Source organism: Gossypium hirsutum, chromosome D06 (genome assembly GCF_007990345.1).
Source record: "Gossypium hirsutum isolate 1008001.06 chromosome D06, Gossypium_hirsutum_v2.1, whole genome shotgun sequence".
Lineage (NCBI taxonomy): Eukaryota > Viridiplantae > Streptophyta > Magnoliopsida > Malvales > Malvaceae > Gossypium > Gossypium hirsutum.
The window spans coordinates 33,193,901-33,211,896 of NC_053442.1; the positions used below are offsets into that span (position 1 = coordinate 33,193,901).

Below are 17,996 nucleotides of genomic sequence, written 5' to 3' on the forward strand. Positions count from 1 at the left end.
GCGGCGTTTGTGTAGAAGCGCCGTTAAAGGTCTTGATCTATAGCAGCGTTTGTTGGAAAAGCGCCGCTAAAGGTCATGATCTATAGCGGCGTTTATTTCTAAAAACGCTGCAAACGTTTGCGGCGTTGACAACAACAACATTTTTTGCTGTGCTTTCAAAAACGCCGTTATATTATGATTACGTAATGTAATGTAATGTACAACCAATTAAAATGGCGTCACAAATAATATTTGACAACCATTATATTATGATTACGTAAAAGATTTAGCATCTAAATTTGCATTGTTACGAATTCTATTTTGTAAACAATATATTATTGTGACGTAATAATTTTTGTAACTGAAATATTGTCATTGAGTTATAAATTTCGTATCTAATTTTATTGTAACTAAAACATTTTTATACAAATAAATTAAGTCCCTGCTAAAAAAGCATTATATTTGAAAAAAAAATCATTGCAATATATATAATTAAAAATGACTTCTTAATTTACAAATTTGTTGGATATACTTTAGAGAAAGGGGGTATATGCAATACGCAACAACTCCACGATGAGTTTAAGAGAAAAGCTTGTGTTTTCTAACATTTTTCATATGGTGATTTCTCATTATTTCCTTTGACAACAATTGTGAGTTTTTTCCAATCACATAAATTATTATGTGTTTATTTATTATATATGTTCCAAGTTTATTTCTCTATTTTTGAGTGCTAAAATAAAGTTTGCCCTAACATGCAACATCGAGTAATTTGAATAGGATTTCATACTTCTTTAGATTGTGATAATCTTAACAAAGTGTATTTTATTTCTGGTTGAAAAATTATTTTTAAAAGAATAAAAATAATTAAATATATATACATATATGTTTTGTGTGATATATAATCATATATTGTCAACATAAAATTTATAACTAAGTATAAATAAACATACCTACAGGAACAAGATTTGTGAGACAAACTATAAATGGAAAAGCAGTTTAAACTTCCCTAACATATAGTGTACAGAAGTGAATAGAATTGAAAGGTTGGCCTTAGATCTCTCCTACTTGCATCACACAATGTTTAAACCACAAAATCTTCCTGTAGGTTGGAATATAGAATTGTTTACTCGAAATCACCAACTTTTAATCCTCTATTTTCATTAGTTATGTGTAAGTAAAAAAAACAATTCTCCAATTTCTTATATTTTATTTTTAGCATTTTACATCAACAAACGTAACTTCGTAGCGACTTCCAACGCTTTTGATCTTCTGCTTCCAACAAAGAAACAAAACCAAATCCAAAGCAACAATAAAATCTAAACTCATTGATGTTAAGCCCTCTCCCTCTATAGATTGTTTAGCCACCATTTTGATGTTGTATCGAAGGTAATGGGCACGCACATAGCTAGGCTTGTGCGCACACCAAACCCATCCTTACTTCTTGTGCTTTTGTCTTTGTTACAACTGGCCTTCGTCTCATTGGGTGATACAGATATTGAGAACCTTTTAACGTTTAAGGATTCATTATCAAACCCTTCATCTCTTAGAAATTGGAATGCTTCTATTAGTCCATGCAACGGGGATATAGCAAACTGGATTGGTGTGCTTTGCCTTAAAAATAAGATATGGGGTTTGCAGCTTGAAAGCATGGGCCTAGGAGGGTTAGTGAACATTGAAATTCTTGATGCAATGCCGACATTGCGCATTATAAGCCTGATGAACAATAATTTTGAAGGTAAAATTCCTGAAATTAAGAAATTAGGTGAGTTGAAAGCTTTGTATTTGTCAAATAATCGTTTTACCGGCGATATTCCTGATAATGCATTCGAAGGTATGAGATCCTTGAAGAACTTGTTTTTGGCAAACAATGCTTTTACGGGTAAAATCCCATCATCGCTTGCAACATTGCCTAGGCTTTTAGTTCTAAAAATGGAGGGGAATCAATTTGTCGGTCGAATACCAGATTTTAAGCAAAATGTGAAGGTGGTGAACTTTGCTAACAATGAATTAGAAGGTCCTATCCCTGCAAGTTTAAGCAACATGAGTGCAAGCATGTTTTCAGGTAGATGTTGTTTTCATCTTTTTGCTAATTAATTGTAATTGTAGTCAATATTTTAATATTTATGCAACCATACTATCATCATTTTTCATCTGCAAAACATACTTCTTTTTTCATATATAGATTCTTTTACGTTGTTATTATGCAGGCAATAAAAATTTGTGTGGGCCACCACTCGAAAAATGCAGCCTGATTAGTCCTCCACCTAGCCCATCAGCAGTTCCTTCAGCTAGCCCCCAACCTCCGCTCATATATAAAAAGACAATATCTGCACTGCAAATTGCATTGATCGTGATATCTATATTATTACTATTGGCAATCATAGCAACAGTGATTTTCGTTTTGTCCAAGAGGAAACAAAATCCTGGACTATTAAATGCAACAGATGATGACTCCAGCATGTTGCCACCTAATTCCAATGACCAAGAAAAAAAGATTTCAGACAGCGGAGGCATGATGAAGAGGTCTGACTACGGAAAATTAATATTCTTGAAAGGTGAAATCGATAGGTTTGATTTGCATGATCTGTTAAGAGCATCAGCAGAGGTTCTTGGAAGTGGGAATCTTGGAGCTTCATACAAGGCAGTCATAATGAATGGTGAAGCTTTAGTGGTGAAGAGATATAAACAGATGAACAATGTGGGGAGAGAAGAATTTCATGAGCACATGAGAAGATTAGGAAGATTGGACCATGAAAACTTGTTACCAGTTGAGGCTTATTACTATAGGAAAGAAGAAAAATTGTTGGTTTGCAATTTCATGGAGGATGGTAGCTTGGCCAGTCATCTTCATGGTAAGTTTTTAGTAACCATATAATCATGCCTATGATTTTGAGTATTTGTATACTTCTAGGTTGCAGTTACTGAGCGGAATGATTAACACCTGTTTCCTGTAGGCAACCATTCGGTAGATAAACCCAGTCTTGATTGGCGAAGTCGATTGAAGATCATAAAGGGCGTGGGCAGAGGTTTAACATATCTTTACAACAAACTTCCAAGCCTAGTTGTGCCTCATGGTCATTTGAAATCATCCAATGTGCTTCTAAACGACAATTTTGAACCTTTGTTGTGTGATTATGCTTTAAGACCGGTGATCAATCAAGAACAAGCTCACATGTACATGACTGCTTATAGATCACCAGAACATTCTATAAATGGTCGTATCAGTAGGAAGACAGATGTGTGGTGCCTGGGAATACTGATCCTAGAGATCTTAACAGGTAAGATCCCAGAGAACTATCTAACATCAAGTTACGATAGAAACACAAATTTAGCTACATGGGTGAATGAGATAGCTAAGGACAAAAGAACCAGTGAAATTTTTGACGTGGAGATGCGAGGAACTAAGAATAGCAAAGGAGAAATGATATGTCTTTTGAAGATTGGGCTAAGTTGTTGTGAAGATGATCCCGATGCAAGGCCAGAGTTGAAGGAAGTGGTACAAGAGATTGAAGAGATGAAAGATAGAGATGAGCATGAATTATCTTCAACAATAGGTGAAGTAAATGCAATTATGTCTAGCAGAAATGCGAGGGATGGGGCCTTTTCCTCCTTTAATCGTTGACCAGGACTAGTCTACAAATCAAGTTAGATGTACGTACATGTGAGAATGCCCTCAATTATGTTGTGTTTGAAAAACATAATGGGCTGTGAGAGTTGTTAGCTTTGATGGGTTGAAAAAGTAGACATGGAGGTTCACATTTCGATGTGAAAACTTAATGTGGCTTTAGTTTATAGAAAATCCTTCAGAAGGTAACCAAAAGAAATGAAATAAATATTTGTTACTATCTATTTTATCTTTACTATTTTATATTAGTAAATTACCTTGTCTCTTAATTTTTAAATCACTTGCAAAATAGATATATGGGATGCATAAGTCACGAAGAAAATTTCATCCATCCATTTCCATTAACTAATATTAAGTTAATTATAACACCTTATACCTGGCCTAGTCATCAAGCTCGAATATCAGGATGTCACACCATCATTTCATGTTATATACAACAAGTAAAAGCTTATCTTAATCGAAACGTCTACCATTTTAGTATTCTTATAGGTTTTAAGTCAATCATACTCTTTAACATCATTGTTACATGCTAAACATACATCAAATAATCTTGTAATAATAATTAAACATGCATGAGGTCCATTTCACAAATTCTCAAAACTGACCACATAGGTATCGATATTGAAGGTGAGGTATCGATAATTCTCTCAAGTGGTATCAATACTATTTGGAAAACCAGTACCAAAATTGCTTACTGTTTCTTGCTTAAAAACCCAAACCTCGAAAATTATCTGTACCTTTGCCAAAATATCGATATTTCTACCCTGAGTATCGATACTTGTGATAGGGTACCAATACCAAATTACATTACTGTCTCCCTGTACATTTCAAAATCACAAAGGTATTATTTTTACAACATGAATATTGATACCTTTGCAACAAATCAAAAAAATACAACATACTTGAGCATATAAATCATTCCAACATGTACCAATCCATCATGCTAACATATTGTCATCAAATAAACATCAAAACAACCGTAATAATAGTCTCAAACATCGAAAGCAACTCCAAGCAATAATCACCATCATACGAAACGAATCTCATAAACTTAGGAGCAAATAGTCTATGGAAGCATCCAAAACATCAAGGAAAATATCAATAAAAGTCTACCACATTGTCTTATTCCCAAAACGAAAACGAATAACAATAAGACCTACAAAATAACGGAAAAGGAGTTTCTTGGAATCACCTCTCGGAACCACACCGCTTACATCAGAACGCTACTAATATGCAATGGTTTGAATGGAGTGGGTGAGCTTAACAAGTTCAGTGAATGCTTAGAACAACTACCATGCAAACAGTTCATCAAGCATTAGTGAAACATATATGTAGAATAATTATAGTAGCCTTAAATTAGTTCACATATTTTATTTCACTTACATATTTGACAGTTTAGTTACAGAGTCTATACATGCATATTCATGTAAACATCATAATACCCACATTCACATTAATAGATAATTTCGCACTTGAGTTATGAAACGTAAAAGTTGGCACTATCACCACTCATCGGATACACGGATCTCCAACACACCACATAAACTCATAGAGTCAAACATGTCCTGTAAGTGAAACGTTAAGCTAACACTCTCCACCACACCAAACATGTCCCGTTGAATGGAGCTTAGCTCACATTCCCTTAGATCTCCAAACATGTCCCAAGGCCTCAACGCCCAAATCCCATATACATATAGGTGAGTACTTACAATCCTTTGGAATGCTAACTATATCCAATGGTCTCAAGTATCATAGGAAAAAATATCCATATTTAAACAAACATATTACTTACAGATTTCTAATTACTTTCACTGCACATTTGTATCATTTGCACAATATTATCACTGTCACTTAGCATGTTTGTGATAGGGGGTTGCGCGCAGACCAAGATCAAGTTGTCAAGTCACGGGAAAGTCCTACGAGATATATAAACAAATTGGCTGCAACGAAAACAGAAAACAGAGAACTAAACTTGTCAGATCAAGAAACCGAAATCGAATAGAATAAGAAATACTTGGGTGGCAAGAAATCTAGAAATTATGAATGAAGAACGTTTCTTGATGCCTAAGAACGAAACCGAATCAGATCTTGAAGTTTGGAAAGGCTGAAATGCAACAAGAAAAATTAATCCCAAGTTAATCAATAAATCAACACAAGCAGAAATTAAAAAAATATTAAATAGAAAGAAAATAAAGATAAAGTCCTAAGAAGCCTTGAAATCGAGAAAAATTTCACAACTCCCTTCAAACGGCTCTAATCTCCCCTCCAATGAAGAACAATGGCAAGAAGAAGGCTGAAGATGGCTCCCACAATAAAAAAGATTGTTAAAACTCCTTCTAAAGAAAACTCAAGAGAAAATTCTTAGAGAACTCAAAAAGAATTTTCACTTAACAAAACAAATCTGATTTCAATGTGTTCTTCAAGTATAATGTGTATAAGGGTGGGTGGCCAAGCCATACATATAGGCCTTCTAACTATTTTCCTTGTCCTAATAGGAAAACTAAAAAAAAAACCTAATTTTTTTTACTTTCAAGGGGAAATTCGGCCAAGGACTTTAAATGGGCCTCTTGGACTGAATTTTTACATAGAAATTTATTCATAAAGTCTAAAAATGAAAACTAAGTATTTAAAGAATTAAAACTTAACAAACTGGGCCACTTTGACAATTTGGCCTGATTTTCAACTAAGTTTAATTTAAATTTCTTGATTGGGCTTGGAACATCTTATTGGGCCTTGTCTTTAAGAACTTGGGCTTGTAATCTGTTCTCTCCCGAAATTGGCTTGTTAATGGTCGTAACTGAGATCCAATGCGTCTTAGTTGCAAGATTCAAATTCTTGGACCAAGATTTCCAAGATTTGAAATCTTGATTTTCTTGATTCTTAAATCGCTCAAAACAACAAAATTGGACCAAGATTCGGTTTATTGATTTTCTTGAAAACAAGAAAGTGAACCTTGATTTTCTTTTTCATTCGTATACGCATCTAAGGCCTTTGTGACTCGTATCATTCCCCCCTTCCTCAAAAAGATTTGTCCTCGAATCTGAAAAATCAAATAGAGATAAGTCAGCCACATTGAAAGTAGAACTTGTAGTCCAATCATAAGCATAACAAAACAAGTATAACGCATACGAATAGACAGATTCAGATTACCATACAAACAATATAATTTACTCGCCAATGCCTCGTCAAATATTCGAAACAAAGATGGACATGTTTTAAGGCATTCAACATCTCAAGTTGTTTCCACAAACCATGAATAAATCGCGAGTAATAAATCAAATGGGTAAACGTAATCATCACAAGTAGGTATTTGAAAAGGTTTACACGGTTCACAGAGTTGCACAATTATACCATGCATTAATCGACGGTCTATAGATTCACTCACACATGCATTATCAAAAACAAGAATCTTTTTATCAACCATCAAAACAGATAGATCATCAATAAATAAAATAGGACAGTCAAGCATGTTTCGATCTAAGTGTTTTACAAAAATTAAATCATCAACACGATCTTTGTCACTATTCGAGGAGTACAAAAGTGTTTCAAAAGTTTCAAGCATCTTACCTTTATAAGCAGAAGAATAAGGGTCAATCTTACCTTTTCCATTTAATACAAACCTTCGCTCACCGGGGGCATAGTGTAGTCGAAGCTCCATTGTTGAGTTAACCTTTGTCAAATGGAACTCAAACTTCATGTACAACCACAGAAACTGTTTAAGGCACGAATATAAATTGAAAACAAATTTGGCAAATTTCGTTACCTTATTCAAAAACCAAATATCAAAACAATAGAAAGTATTTGCACACAATAGGTGATGCTTGATTTTCCAAAAAAATATACCAAAATAGATTCCGGGTTTAAAAACTTGATTTTGATTAGTCATGCCGAAGTGTAACAAAGATTTCATTAAACCAATCAAGTTAAACCATGAGGATTTTCGCATACATACCAACATACATTCAAAACTTTTTTTATTCACCAAAACAGATTTGCACAAATTCGTGGATTTTACACAAGACAAATCTAGAGAATAACAACTCACGCTTCCTTTCGTAATGACTTTATCAACCACAATCAAAGAATAACAATTAATCGGATCAAAATGAGGGGATCTTTTAAGCACTAAGTCACCAAAGTTTTATCAATAATTTTCAAATCTGCACGGGACTCGGTTGCTAAAATTTTCTTACCTCACTTACCTTCGGGCTCATGTAGTGTGATTTCATCTTTGCCTATGTTGATCGTATGAAAGCGTCTTTCATTTGAGAGGTATTGAAGTTGAAAGTTATCTTTCGGTATTTCGGGAACCTGAAAAGTAGCAACACAAGAAAAATTCATATCTTGGTTAGTGGAAACATTCCTCACTACCCTTTCCTCGTCTTTTTCTTTTGTTTCTTTTTTCGTCTCTCAATCTCATTCCATATTTGCTCATTTTCTCGCATCAACATCTCTTGCCTCTCTTTTATTTTTATTTCTTTTTGTGTCTTCCTTTCATTAAAAGATAGAGATGTTACAAATGAATCAGAATGGAAAGACTCTCGTTGGGTATGTATGGAATGACTTGCATACGAACAATGATCCCCTTGGAAAACTTCACTCTCGAAACTTGCTTTGCATCATCTTGAATTCCTCATTGAATAGGAGTCATGATATGAATCTCTTCTCGAATATTCGTTGGATGTTCGTCTTCTTGGCACTCTCATTTCTGCCCTTTCACTTGAGTTAAGTTGTCCTCGTTGGGCTCTTTTCTCCACTCGCATCTCATTGATAGTAGAACTCAATGTTCGAAGTATGGCAGCCCGTTCGTCTAACTGTTGTTGGATCATTTTAAATTTATCATGGACATCATTATGGTCATCATCAACTTGACCAACTCTAGACATTTTTTTTCTTTTTTTCGAAAACCTGCAAAACAAACACTCAACACTCAAAAAGGAAAATTAGCAAACCTCACCGTTAATCACCCAAAAAGGAAAATCAAATTCTCAAAGAGGTAGAATTCAGTCTTGTGAGTTCTTTAGTAGAGTCTATATCAATCAATTAGAAAGTGTATGAACCAAAACTACCAAAGAATCCTAATTTGCACTAGGAGTCCAAAAATAACGAGACACCAATTGATTTGTGTCGCACCGAGGAAGAATTGTGCACACTTTTAAATCCTACTAACACAAGAAACAAGAAGGTGTTAGAGAGTGTAAAGGAAAAATAAAGGCAAAACAAATGAAAACCTACAGCTAAGAATCAATAAAAATTGCTGAAACCCAAAAACCTGAAAAACTGCAGAGTAACTTGACAACTTCGTTCAAGGTGTTCCCGATCTCCAAAAATCACAAAATTTAAACTGGAATGTCCTTAAATATTGTATATTTGATCTGAAAATTTTCGGCACTAAACTCAACCCCCTGAATATTTTTTTAATTTTTTTCTTGATTTCGTATTTTTCAATTTTTTTGACTTTTTCTACTGATTTTTTTGCGGGAAATATTTTTTAATAATCTGTCACAGTGCCAAAAATATTCATATAAAATTTCAAACCAATCGGACAACGTTTACCCACTCAAATGAATTTTTTTCCAAAAATTTTTCTGGGTAAAAACTACTGTTTGCTGTTTTAAAAAGGAGATCAGTTTAGAAATCAACCAAGAACACCCAAAACGTCCAAAATCTGATACCAAATGATAGAGGGTTGCGCGCGGACCAAGATCGAGTTGTAAAGTCATGGGAAAGTCCTACGAGATCTATAAACAAATTGGCTGCAACGAAAACAGAAAACAGAGAACTAAACTTGTCAGATCAAGAAACCCAAATCGAATAGAATAAGAAATACTTGGGTGGCAAGAAATCTGGAAATTATGCATGAAGAACGTTTCTTGATGCCTAAGAATGAAGCCGAATCAGATCTTGTAGTTTGGAATGGCTGAAACGCAACAAGAACAATTAATCCCAAGTTAATCAATAAATCAGCACAAGCAGAAATTAATAAAGAAGAACAAACAACAAGAAAACTCTGAAAATAATAAAGAATCAGCCTAGAACCGAAACACTTATTAATAGAGAATCTTGGAAACCAAGAACATGAAATTAAGCTTCAAGAAGGACTCCAATCAGCCGAATCTGTCAAGTAAACACAAAACAGAAACAGCAGATCACAAAATCAAATTGAATTAGATCTAGGGTTTGGACGACAAGAAAGAGGGGTTTTGTGAAATCAAAACATTTCTTGTTGTCCAAGGGTGATGCCGAACAGATTCTTGAAGGTTGAACGGGCTGGAGACACAACAAGAGAGTTTAAACAAGTTAGATAATGAAATCGACACAAGCAGAAAATTTAAAAGATTGAACAGCAAGAACAATAAAGAAAAAGTCCTAAGAAGCCTTGAAATCTAGAAAGATTTCACAACTCCCTTCAAACGGCTCTAATCTCCCCTCCAATGAAGAACAATGGCAAGAAGAAGGCTGAAGATGGCTCCCACAAACCAAGATCGAGTTGCCAAGTCACGAGAAAATTCCTAAGAAAGCTTCAGACAATCGGATCTGAAACGAAACAAAGAAATCAAACTTATCAGTACCAGATCTGAAACGAAAACCCTAAAACCATGGATAATTATCTAATAATCAGAACATGAATTAATATAGTTCCTTGGAGGCCAAGAAACGAGATCTAAATAGCAAGAATGACTCTCCAAGCCGAATCTAACCTGGAAAAAACGAAACAACAAGTTAAACTCAAGTGATTAAGAAACCAAATTAGAATAGCAAATAGAGTACTTGGGCGGCAAGAAATCTGAAAAAAAATATGATTAACGAATGGTTCTTGATGTCAAAAGTGGTGCAAAGATAGATCTTGAACTTTGGGAATGGTCGAAACGAACAAGAACAATAAAATCTGAAACGAAACAGCAAGACCAATGTAGAATCAATTAGATCTGAAATTAAAATAATCAAAACAATAAAAGAGGGTTTGGACGACAAGAAAGATGGGTTTGGACAATCAAAACGTTTCTTGATGTCCAAGGGTGGTGCCGATCAGATTCTTGAAGGTTGAACGGGGCTGGAAACGCAATAAGATAACTTAAACAAGTTAGATAATGTAATCGACACAAGCAGAAATGAAAAAAATATTGAATAGAAAGAAAATAAAGATAAAGTCCTAAGAAGCCTTGAAATCGAGAAAGATTTCACAACTCCCTTCAAACGGCTCTAATCTCCCCTCCAATAAAGAACAGTGGCAAGAAGAAGCCTGAAGATGGCTCCCACAATCAAAAAGATTGTTAAAACTTCTTCTAAAGAAAACTCAAGAGAAAATTATTGGAGAACTCAAAGAGAATTTTCACTCAACAAAACAAATCTGATTTCAATGTATTCTTCAAGTATCATATGTATAAGGGTGGCTGGCCAAGCCATACATATAGGCCTTCTAACTATTTTCCTAGTCCTAATATGAAAACTAAAAAAACCTAATTTTTTTTACTTTAAAGGGGAAATTCGGCCAAGGACTTTAAATGGGCCTCTTGGACTGAATTTTTACATAGAAATTTATTCATAAAGTCTAAAAATGAAAACTAAGTATTTAAAGAATTAAAACTTAACAAATTGGGCCACTTTGACAATTTGGCCTGATTTTCAACTAAGTTTAATTTAAATTTCTTGATTGGGCTTGGAACATCTTATTAGGCCTTGTCTTCAAGAACTTGGGCTTGTAATCCGTTCTCTCCCGAAATTGGCTTGTTAATGCTCGTAACTGAGATCCAATGCACCTTAGTTGCAAGATTTGGTTTCTTGGACAAAGATTTCCAAGATTTGACATCTTGATTTTCTTGATTCTTGAAATCGCTCAAAACAGCAAAATTGGACCAAGATTCGGTTTCTTGATTTTCTTGAAAACAAGAAAGTGAATTTGATTTTCTTTTTCCTTCGTATACGCATCTAAGGCCTTTGTGACTCGTATCAGTTTGACATGCTTACACGTATACTCTTTCACAACAGTAATCATGAACATATAACTCAATACAACATCACATTTCGATTCACAATTTTAAAATAATGCAAACACATATCTCACAAGATAAACATGGGTGCAAAAAAGCTTACACTTGACATTTAGAGTAGGGGTTTAGCCTATCCCTAAATTTCCAAATAACACATTGAATCGTGTCCACAAGCAATTAATATAAACACTCACCACTACGCTTTCGTCAGAATGCCGAAAGCTCAAAATAGCCTTTCCTAGCTCGTAGATGGTCCTAGCGAATCTGAAACTTCAACGAAACAATTCACACAACAATACATTCAAAAATCAGCTAATAACTCACCACAAGCAATAAAAAAAACATAAGCATAAAACTATGCCATCATGTAGCCGAAATCTTTAACATAACAATCTTTACATTCTAATATATCGATCTATACTCAGTCTTTTTACCTAAAACCAATTCCGTTTATCTTATAATTCACCTACGACTAATTTCTAACCATTAAACTACACTAAAATACTCAGTTCATAGTACCGACTTTTTCGACATGTTTATGGCTATTTTTCCAAAAATTCATTAAAACCCAAAAAAATTTAATTTTTTAAACAAGTTTAGAAACCTCTTAATCATATCAAAACCTATTGATTAACACTTTTAAATCACATTTTTACTCGAAATTCTGAAATCTACCATTAACGACTCTATTTTTGGCTTTTAATCAAAACATGTGACTTAACGATTAAAAAATCAGTTTCAAAGACCCAATAACATTTATAACTTATAAGAAAGTGAATGGTTACCTTTGATGAAAGACATTTTAAGTTTTTTATGCAAACCCGGGAAACCCGTAAATGAAGAAGGTGATGAAATCTATAGAATTTTGGGGTGTTTTCTTGAAGATTTATGAAGGTCTAATGCTTTGCGAATGATGAAAATCAAGGAATCAAGATTTAAAGAATAAAATTGAGTGGGATTGGCTTGGAAGAACAAGAAACGACAAAACAATGGTTTTGGGAATAATTAACTTGATATGCTGAAGGTGGCGACGTTTATTTTAGGTTGAATTTAAAATATGGTATAATTACATCTTAAAAGCTCACAATTTGTCCCTTTTACAAATAATTCATTTTTCTAAAATTAAAGGTTTCTAAAACAATTTTTCAAAAATTGATTTTATTTTTCTAAAAACCATAGCCGAAAACGTTACCGATAAACCATGTCACAAAATTCTGAATACTCTAAGGCTAAAATTCCTAAAATACCCCTAAAACTTCTAGGCCCTATTTTAGGGTGTTACATTAATTGTTAGCCATTAGATTAAGGCTTAGTTAAAGTTAATTGTATGTGTTGAAAACTATGAAAATGGGCATTGAGTGCCAATGAAGTGCTGACATTGGATTTGTTCAAAGAACATTTCCATATTTGTAGTATTGGCAATTTAATAATATTAATTGGGCTTTGTTGAGTATATGAATGGTATATCAGCCTATCAATGAAGATCATAACACTTGAGGAAACATAGTTTGAAGATCAGACCAAATCAGATCACCTAAGTCAATCCCTTAGATCGTAGGTATTGGATTGAATTGAAATTCTAATTGATTAGTTGCCTAGAGTTTATATGTACATGTTATTATTATATTGTATATAATTTATCTTACTACTATTTTAGTGGGATTGTGATATATCTTTTATGTATGCAAGTCTCGAATATAATTTATTTAATGGAGAGACTTGCATAGGTAATGGTACTGATAGGTTGAGCTTTTATCTTGTTTAAGTAAGGAACTCCTCTGGTAGTGCAATTTCATAGTAAAATCGTTTGCGTTGTGGATTTACTTACTGAGTTCATAGGGGTGAACTCAGTGGTTAGAGTACCAATCTTTAATGTTCAAAAGTGAGGAGAGTTGTCATAGGGTGTGTGATAGCCTAGATTCACTTATTGTAATTATTGAAGAGAGCAGATATTTCTCACTGAGCTATGCTCCAAAGATGTAGGGAAACTGAACTACTTAAATAATTTCTAAATGTTCGATATTTTTATTAGTTCTAGTTTGGCGCCAAAAAAGTGCCCACTTTCCTATCACTCTTTCCAAACACTTTGTTAGTTTACTAACAATGATTTTGAAAATTTAATTGGTATCAGAGCTTGCAACTTAAAGTAGTTAATAGAGTTCCTAAACATTGCTAGAACAAAGCAATGAAAGGTTTTCGTATATCCCATCCTCCTATGCTTGAAGTTAGAAACTATGCTTACTGGAAAGGCTTGGCATGCTATGTTGACTAGTTGGTAGCCATCAAAGAGGGATATTTAGAATGGAAGAGTAGTTAAGCCAGAAGTCCAATAGACCATTGAGGAAGAAAAGTTGGCCAATGCTAACAACAAAGTGTTATATTTTATTTTTTGTGGAGTTAATTGGCAAGAATTCAATAAGCTTGCCAAATACATTGTGCCTAAGTCAGCTTGGAATTTATTAAAGACTGCTCATTAAGGTGCTATAATTGTCAAGCAACTGAATAAGCAAATGCTGACATTGAGATTTGAAAATTTGAGAATGCATGAATAAAAAACTATTGGGGAATTATATTTTAAGCTATGCAATTTTTCCAATAAAACATTCGCGTTGGAGGAGTAGTCAAATGCAAAACTTGTTAGAAAAGCCCTAAGGTTTATGCTGGAGAGATTTTCTATAGAACTTGTAATAGCCTATTTTTAGTGAAATCGAAACAATAGTTTCGGCATCATAAATCTGAAGTCAAAAAAATTGTTTTCTTATTATTTTATGGTCTACAATATGATAGAAATATCGTAGAAAACTTTTGTTAACAAATTTTACTGTTTACATGCTCAATTTGATAAAGGACTAAATCGCGTAAAGTGCAAAAGTTGAGTTCTAATAGCTAAAGGTATTTAATTTTTATGGAACTTTAAAGTACAGGTCCTTATATGGTTGGTAAATATCCCATTAATACGTTAGTGGAAGATGTTGGTTTGGCATTATTGAAATTTGGTTGAATTTAAAAGGTTAATTTTGGAAATTAGTAATTAAATGATATAATAAATAAAACAAATTAAAAGTCATCATCTTTTAATGTTCTTCAACATAATTTAGAAGGGGAGAAGCCATTGTTAAAGCTTAAACATTTAGAAACCCTCGTTACTCTAAGTAGGTATGTGTTTTTGTCCCCTTTTTTATAATTTCAATGTTTCCGGGATCGTTATAGCTTAATCTATCTAGCCCGGGGACTAATTTGCAAAACTATTAAACTATTAGGGTTTTTCCAATTATGAGCATGCTTGAGTTTTGATGTTTGATGATAGGAAATGAATGGTTGTTGTTAGATAAACAACTTTTGTAAAGGAATTTTTCATGAAATTATCAATTAGGGATAAAATTGAAAAATAAAAAATTTTACATGGTGAATTGTGAAATAAATGAAATATAGGGCTTGCTAGGGACTAGATTGATACTCGGCTATGATGGGTTGTGGTGGAATTTCTTACTTTTCCATTTTTATGAGATAACAACTAAATTACAAAGAATTAAAAGTATAGGGGCAAAATAGTAATTTTTCCAAAATTACATGTTGGACTAAATTGAATGCCAAATTTATTGATTTGAGTTAAATTTATCCGTGTAGATCTTATCAGACCTCGTACGGAGTTAGATGGAGGCAAAAAGAAAATCTCGGATCAGTCACCTCCGTATCTACGTACCCTCGTCATGGTAAGTTCATGCAATTAAGTTGTACATTTATATGTTTTAAATTGAATTATATATTTTTAAATTTTTTAATTTCCATGGATGAATACCGATCGCATATCTTACGACATACGATGACTACTGAGGCCCGTTTAAACCTTAGGAATTCATAGGATACAAATGACATGCCATGAGGGTTACCGATTTCAGCTCGAACGAGCTTACCGATACTCAGCTCGCATGAGCTTACCGTTATTCAGCTCAGAGGATCTTACCGTTTACAGCTCGTAAGAGCATACTGATTTAGAGCTCGTATGAGCATACATGTACAGGTATTGACGGATTACAGTTCAGTACACCTCGTGTGTACTACCCGAGGATCCAACGATGTTTTCAATGGTTCAACGAGCACAGTTCTGTTACGTGATTATATGAGTTCGATACGAACTATTATAGATATTTACATGAGATATATGAAATTATATTTCGTGATATATTGATATTTGAAATGATTGATACATGTATATGAAAATTGAATACTTGTTGATTTCATCCATGTGTATTGGATTTTATATGTGATTTACATGGATAATATATTGGTGAACATGTGTTTAGGCTTTTGGCCAATTTGGTTAGGATATGCTATGTTTACTTACCTAAATTGTGATTAAACGGTAAGTTAAATTCTGTTATACGAACTTACTAAGCTTAAATGCTTATTTTGTGTTTTATAGTGCTTCAGAAGCTCATTTGGGTTGGAAGCTTGCAAGAGTTATATGACACTATCCATCGTCTCTTTTGGTACTTTCAGTTGTTTAATTTTAGTTATAATGGCGTGTATACGTTATTTTAGCTAATGTTGACCTATATGTGATGTTGTGGTTGTGGCCATATGCTTTAGGTTATGTTTTGGTATATTTTGCTATGTATATATAAATGGCCTTAACATGTTTGATGTGTGGTTTGGTATGGTTAATATGTGAGTTGATTTATGTTTAATGGATGAAAATTATATGGTAGTTGAATATGCATATGAATATGTATTATAATTTGGAGTGATTTAGTACTTGTTATGGAAAACACATATGTATAATGATGTTAGTTTTGAATGGTCTGTATCGGTGTTTTTAGTGCACAAGTTACACGTAACTTATATGACCATCTGATGGTAGAGATCAAGTACATAAATCATACTAAATGGTATGTTTTGATTAATGACCTACATGATAAGTTTTGGTGCAAATTGTCATATCAGTTAGTTAAACAATTGGATATATTGAATGTTTAGATATACATGTTATAAGTTGTCATTTGAGGTACCTAAGAGCATATTGGTTGTATGTAAAGATATTACATGTTTAAGGCTTGATTTTGGCTTGTTTTTAATGCCTATTTATGACTTGTGTATATGCAAAATGTTAAGTTTAGGTTGGTACTAATTTGGATGAGAAAAATAGCCTATTTTTGTCCACACGGACGGAGACACGGGCGTGTCTCAGCCGTGTGTGACACATGACCAGGTGTCACGACCGTGTGTCCCTTGTAGCTTTAAAAGGGTTGCAAGTCAAGCTATTACACAGCCTAACACACTGCCTGGCACACGGGCGTGTGAGGTTACTTTGAAGGGTACACGGCCTAGCACACGGGCATGTGGCTTGGTTGTGTGACCAAGTCAAAGAGACACAGGCACAGACACGAGCACGGACACGGGCTAGGACACGACCGTGTGTCCCTATTTCAAATGTCCACAAAACTTAAGTTACGGGCTTGTCTCTTGGTCATGTGAGTCACACAGCCGTGTGACCCCTACAGCTTTGAAAAATTTCAGTGTTTTTTGAAAATTTCTTTGAGTATTCGACTTAGTCCCGACTTGATTCTAATGCATATTTTGGGGCTTGAGGGCTTGTATAAGGGACAATATGTATGATTTTGATTGGTTTCTGGCATGAATATTATATGACAGGAAATGGTCGAAATTTCTGTCTGTTTGATCTGTAAACTCCGATAATACTTCGTAACCCTATTTCAGCGATGGATACAAGTTAGGGGTGTTACATTTCTTGGTATCAAAGCTACGGTTTAATCGATTCTTGAACTAATCTAGCATGTACAAGTCTAGCTATACATGCCATTACAAAACCTGTGATAGTGTGATATCTCCTGACCGTTTTAAAAGATGTTTTCATATAGCAATGACATTCAACCGAGCTGAGTCTGATGAAGTAGAGAGTAATGCTCAAGTCTCTGATTCTGATGAGCTAATTTTGAGAGGAGAGGATGAAGAAGCCTTATTCTAGATGATTAATGAATGGTTAACCGAGTTTGTACGGACAAACCCGACTGCTCGACAACCTCCACCCCCTCCTATTCCCTAATCGATTCCCGTTATTCTTGAAGTTACGGAAGCTATCTGAGTTACTAAGCCTCCTGTTGATAAGATCCATAAGTACGGGGCTGAAGAATTCTGAGTTACCGCCAAGGATGATCCTGAGGAGCTAAATTATAGTTAGAGAATACCATCAGGGTTTTTGACGAGTTATCCGATTCCTCAACTAAATGTGTAAAGTGTGCAGTATCTTTATGAAACGATTCAGCTTACCAGTGGTGGAATACATTGACTCCTGTAGTGTCGAGAGAGAGGATTACTTGGGAATCTTTCAAACTGAGTTCCACAAGAAATATATCAGTTAGAGGTTTTTGCCTTAGAAACGT

At 34.1% G+C, this 17,996-nt stretch overlaps 1 protein-coding gene across 1 annotated transcript; it reads left to right on the forward strand.

Moving 5' to 3' along the window:
- Window positions 1–1,054: 1,054 nt before the first annotated feature.
- Window positions 1,055–3,821, forward strand: LOC107900365 (pollen receptor-like kinase 4). Its single transcript, XM_016825987.2, has 3 exons — window positions 1,055–2,041; window positions 2,187–2,831; window positions 2,934–3,821. Exons 1-3 carry the CDS (start codon window positions 1,369–1,371, stop codon window positions 3,599–3,601), a joined length of 1,986 nt encoding a protein of 661 aa, XP_016681476.2. The 5' UTR covers window positions 1,055–1,368; the 3' UTR covers window positions 3,602–3,821.
- Window positions 3,822–17,996: the final 14,175 nt, after the last annotated feature.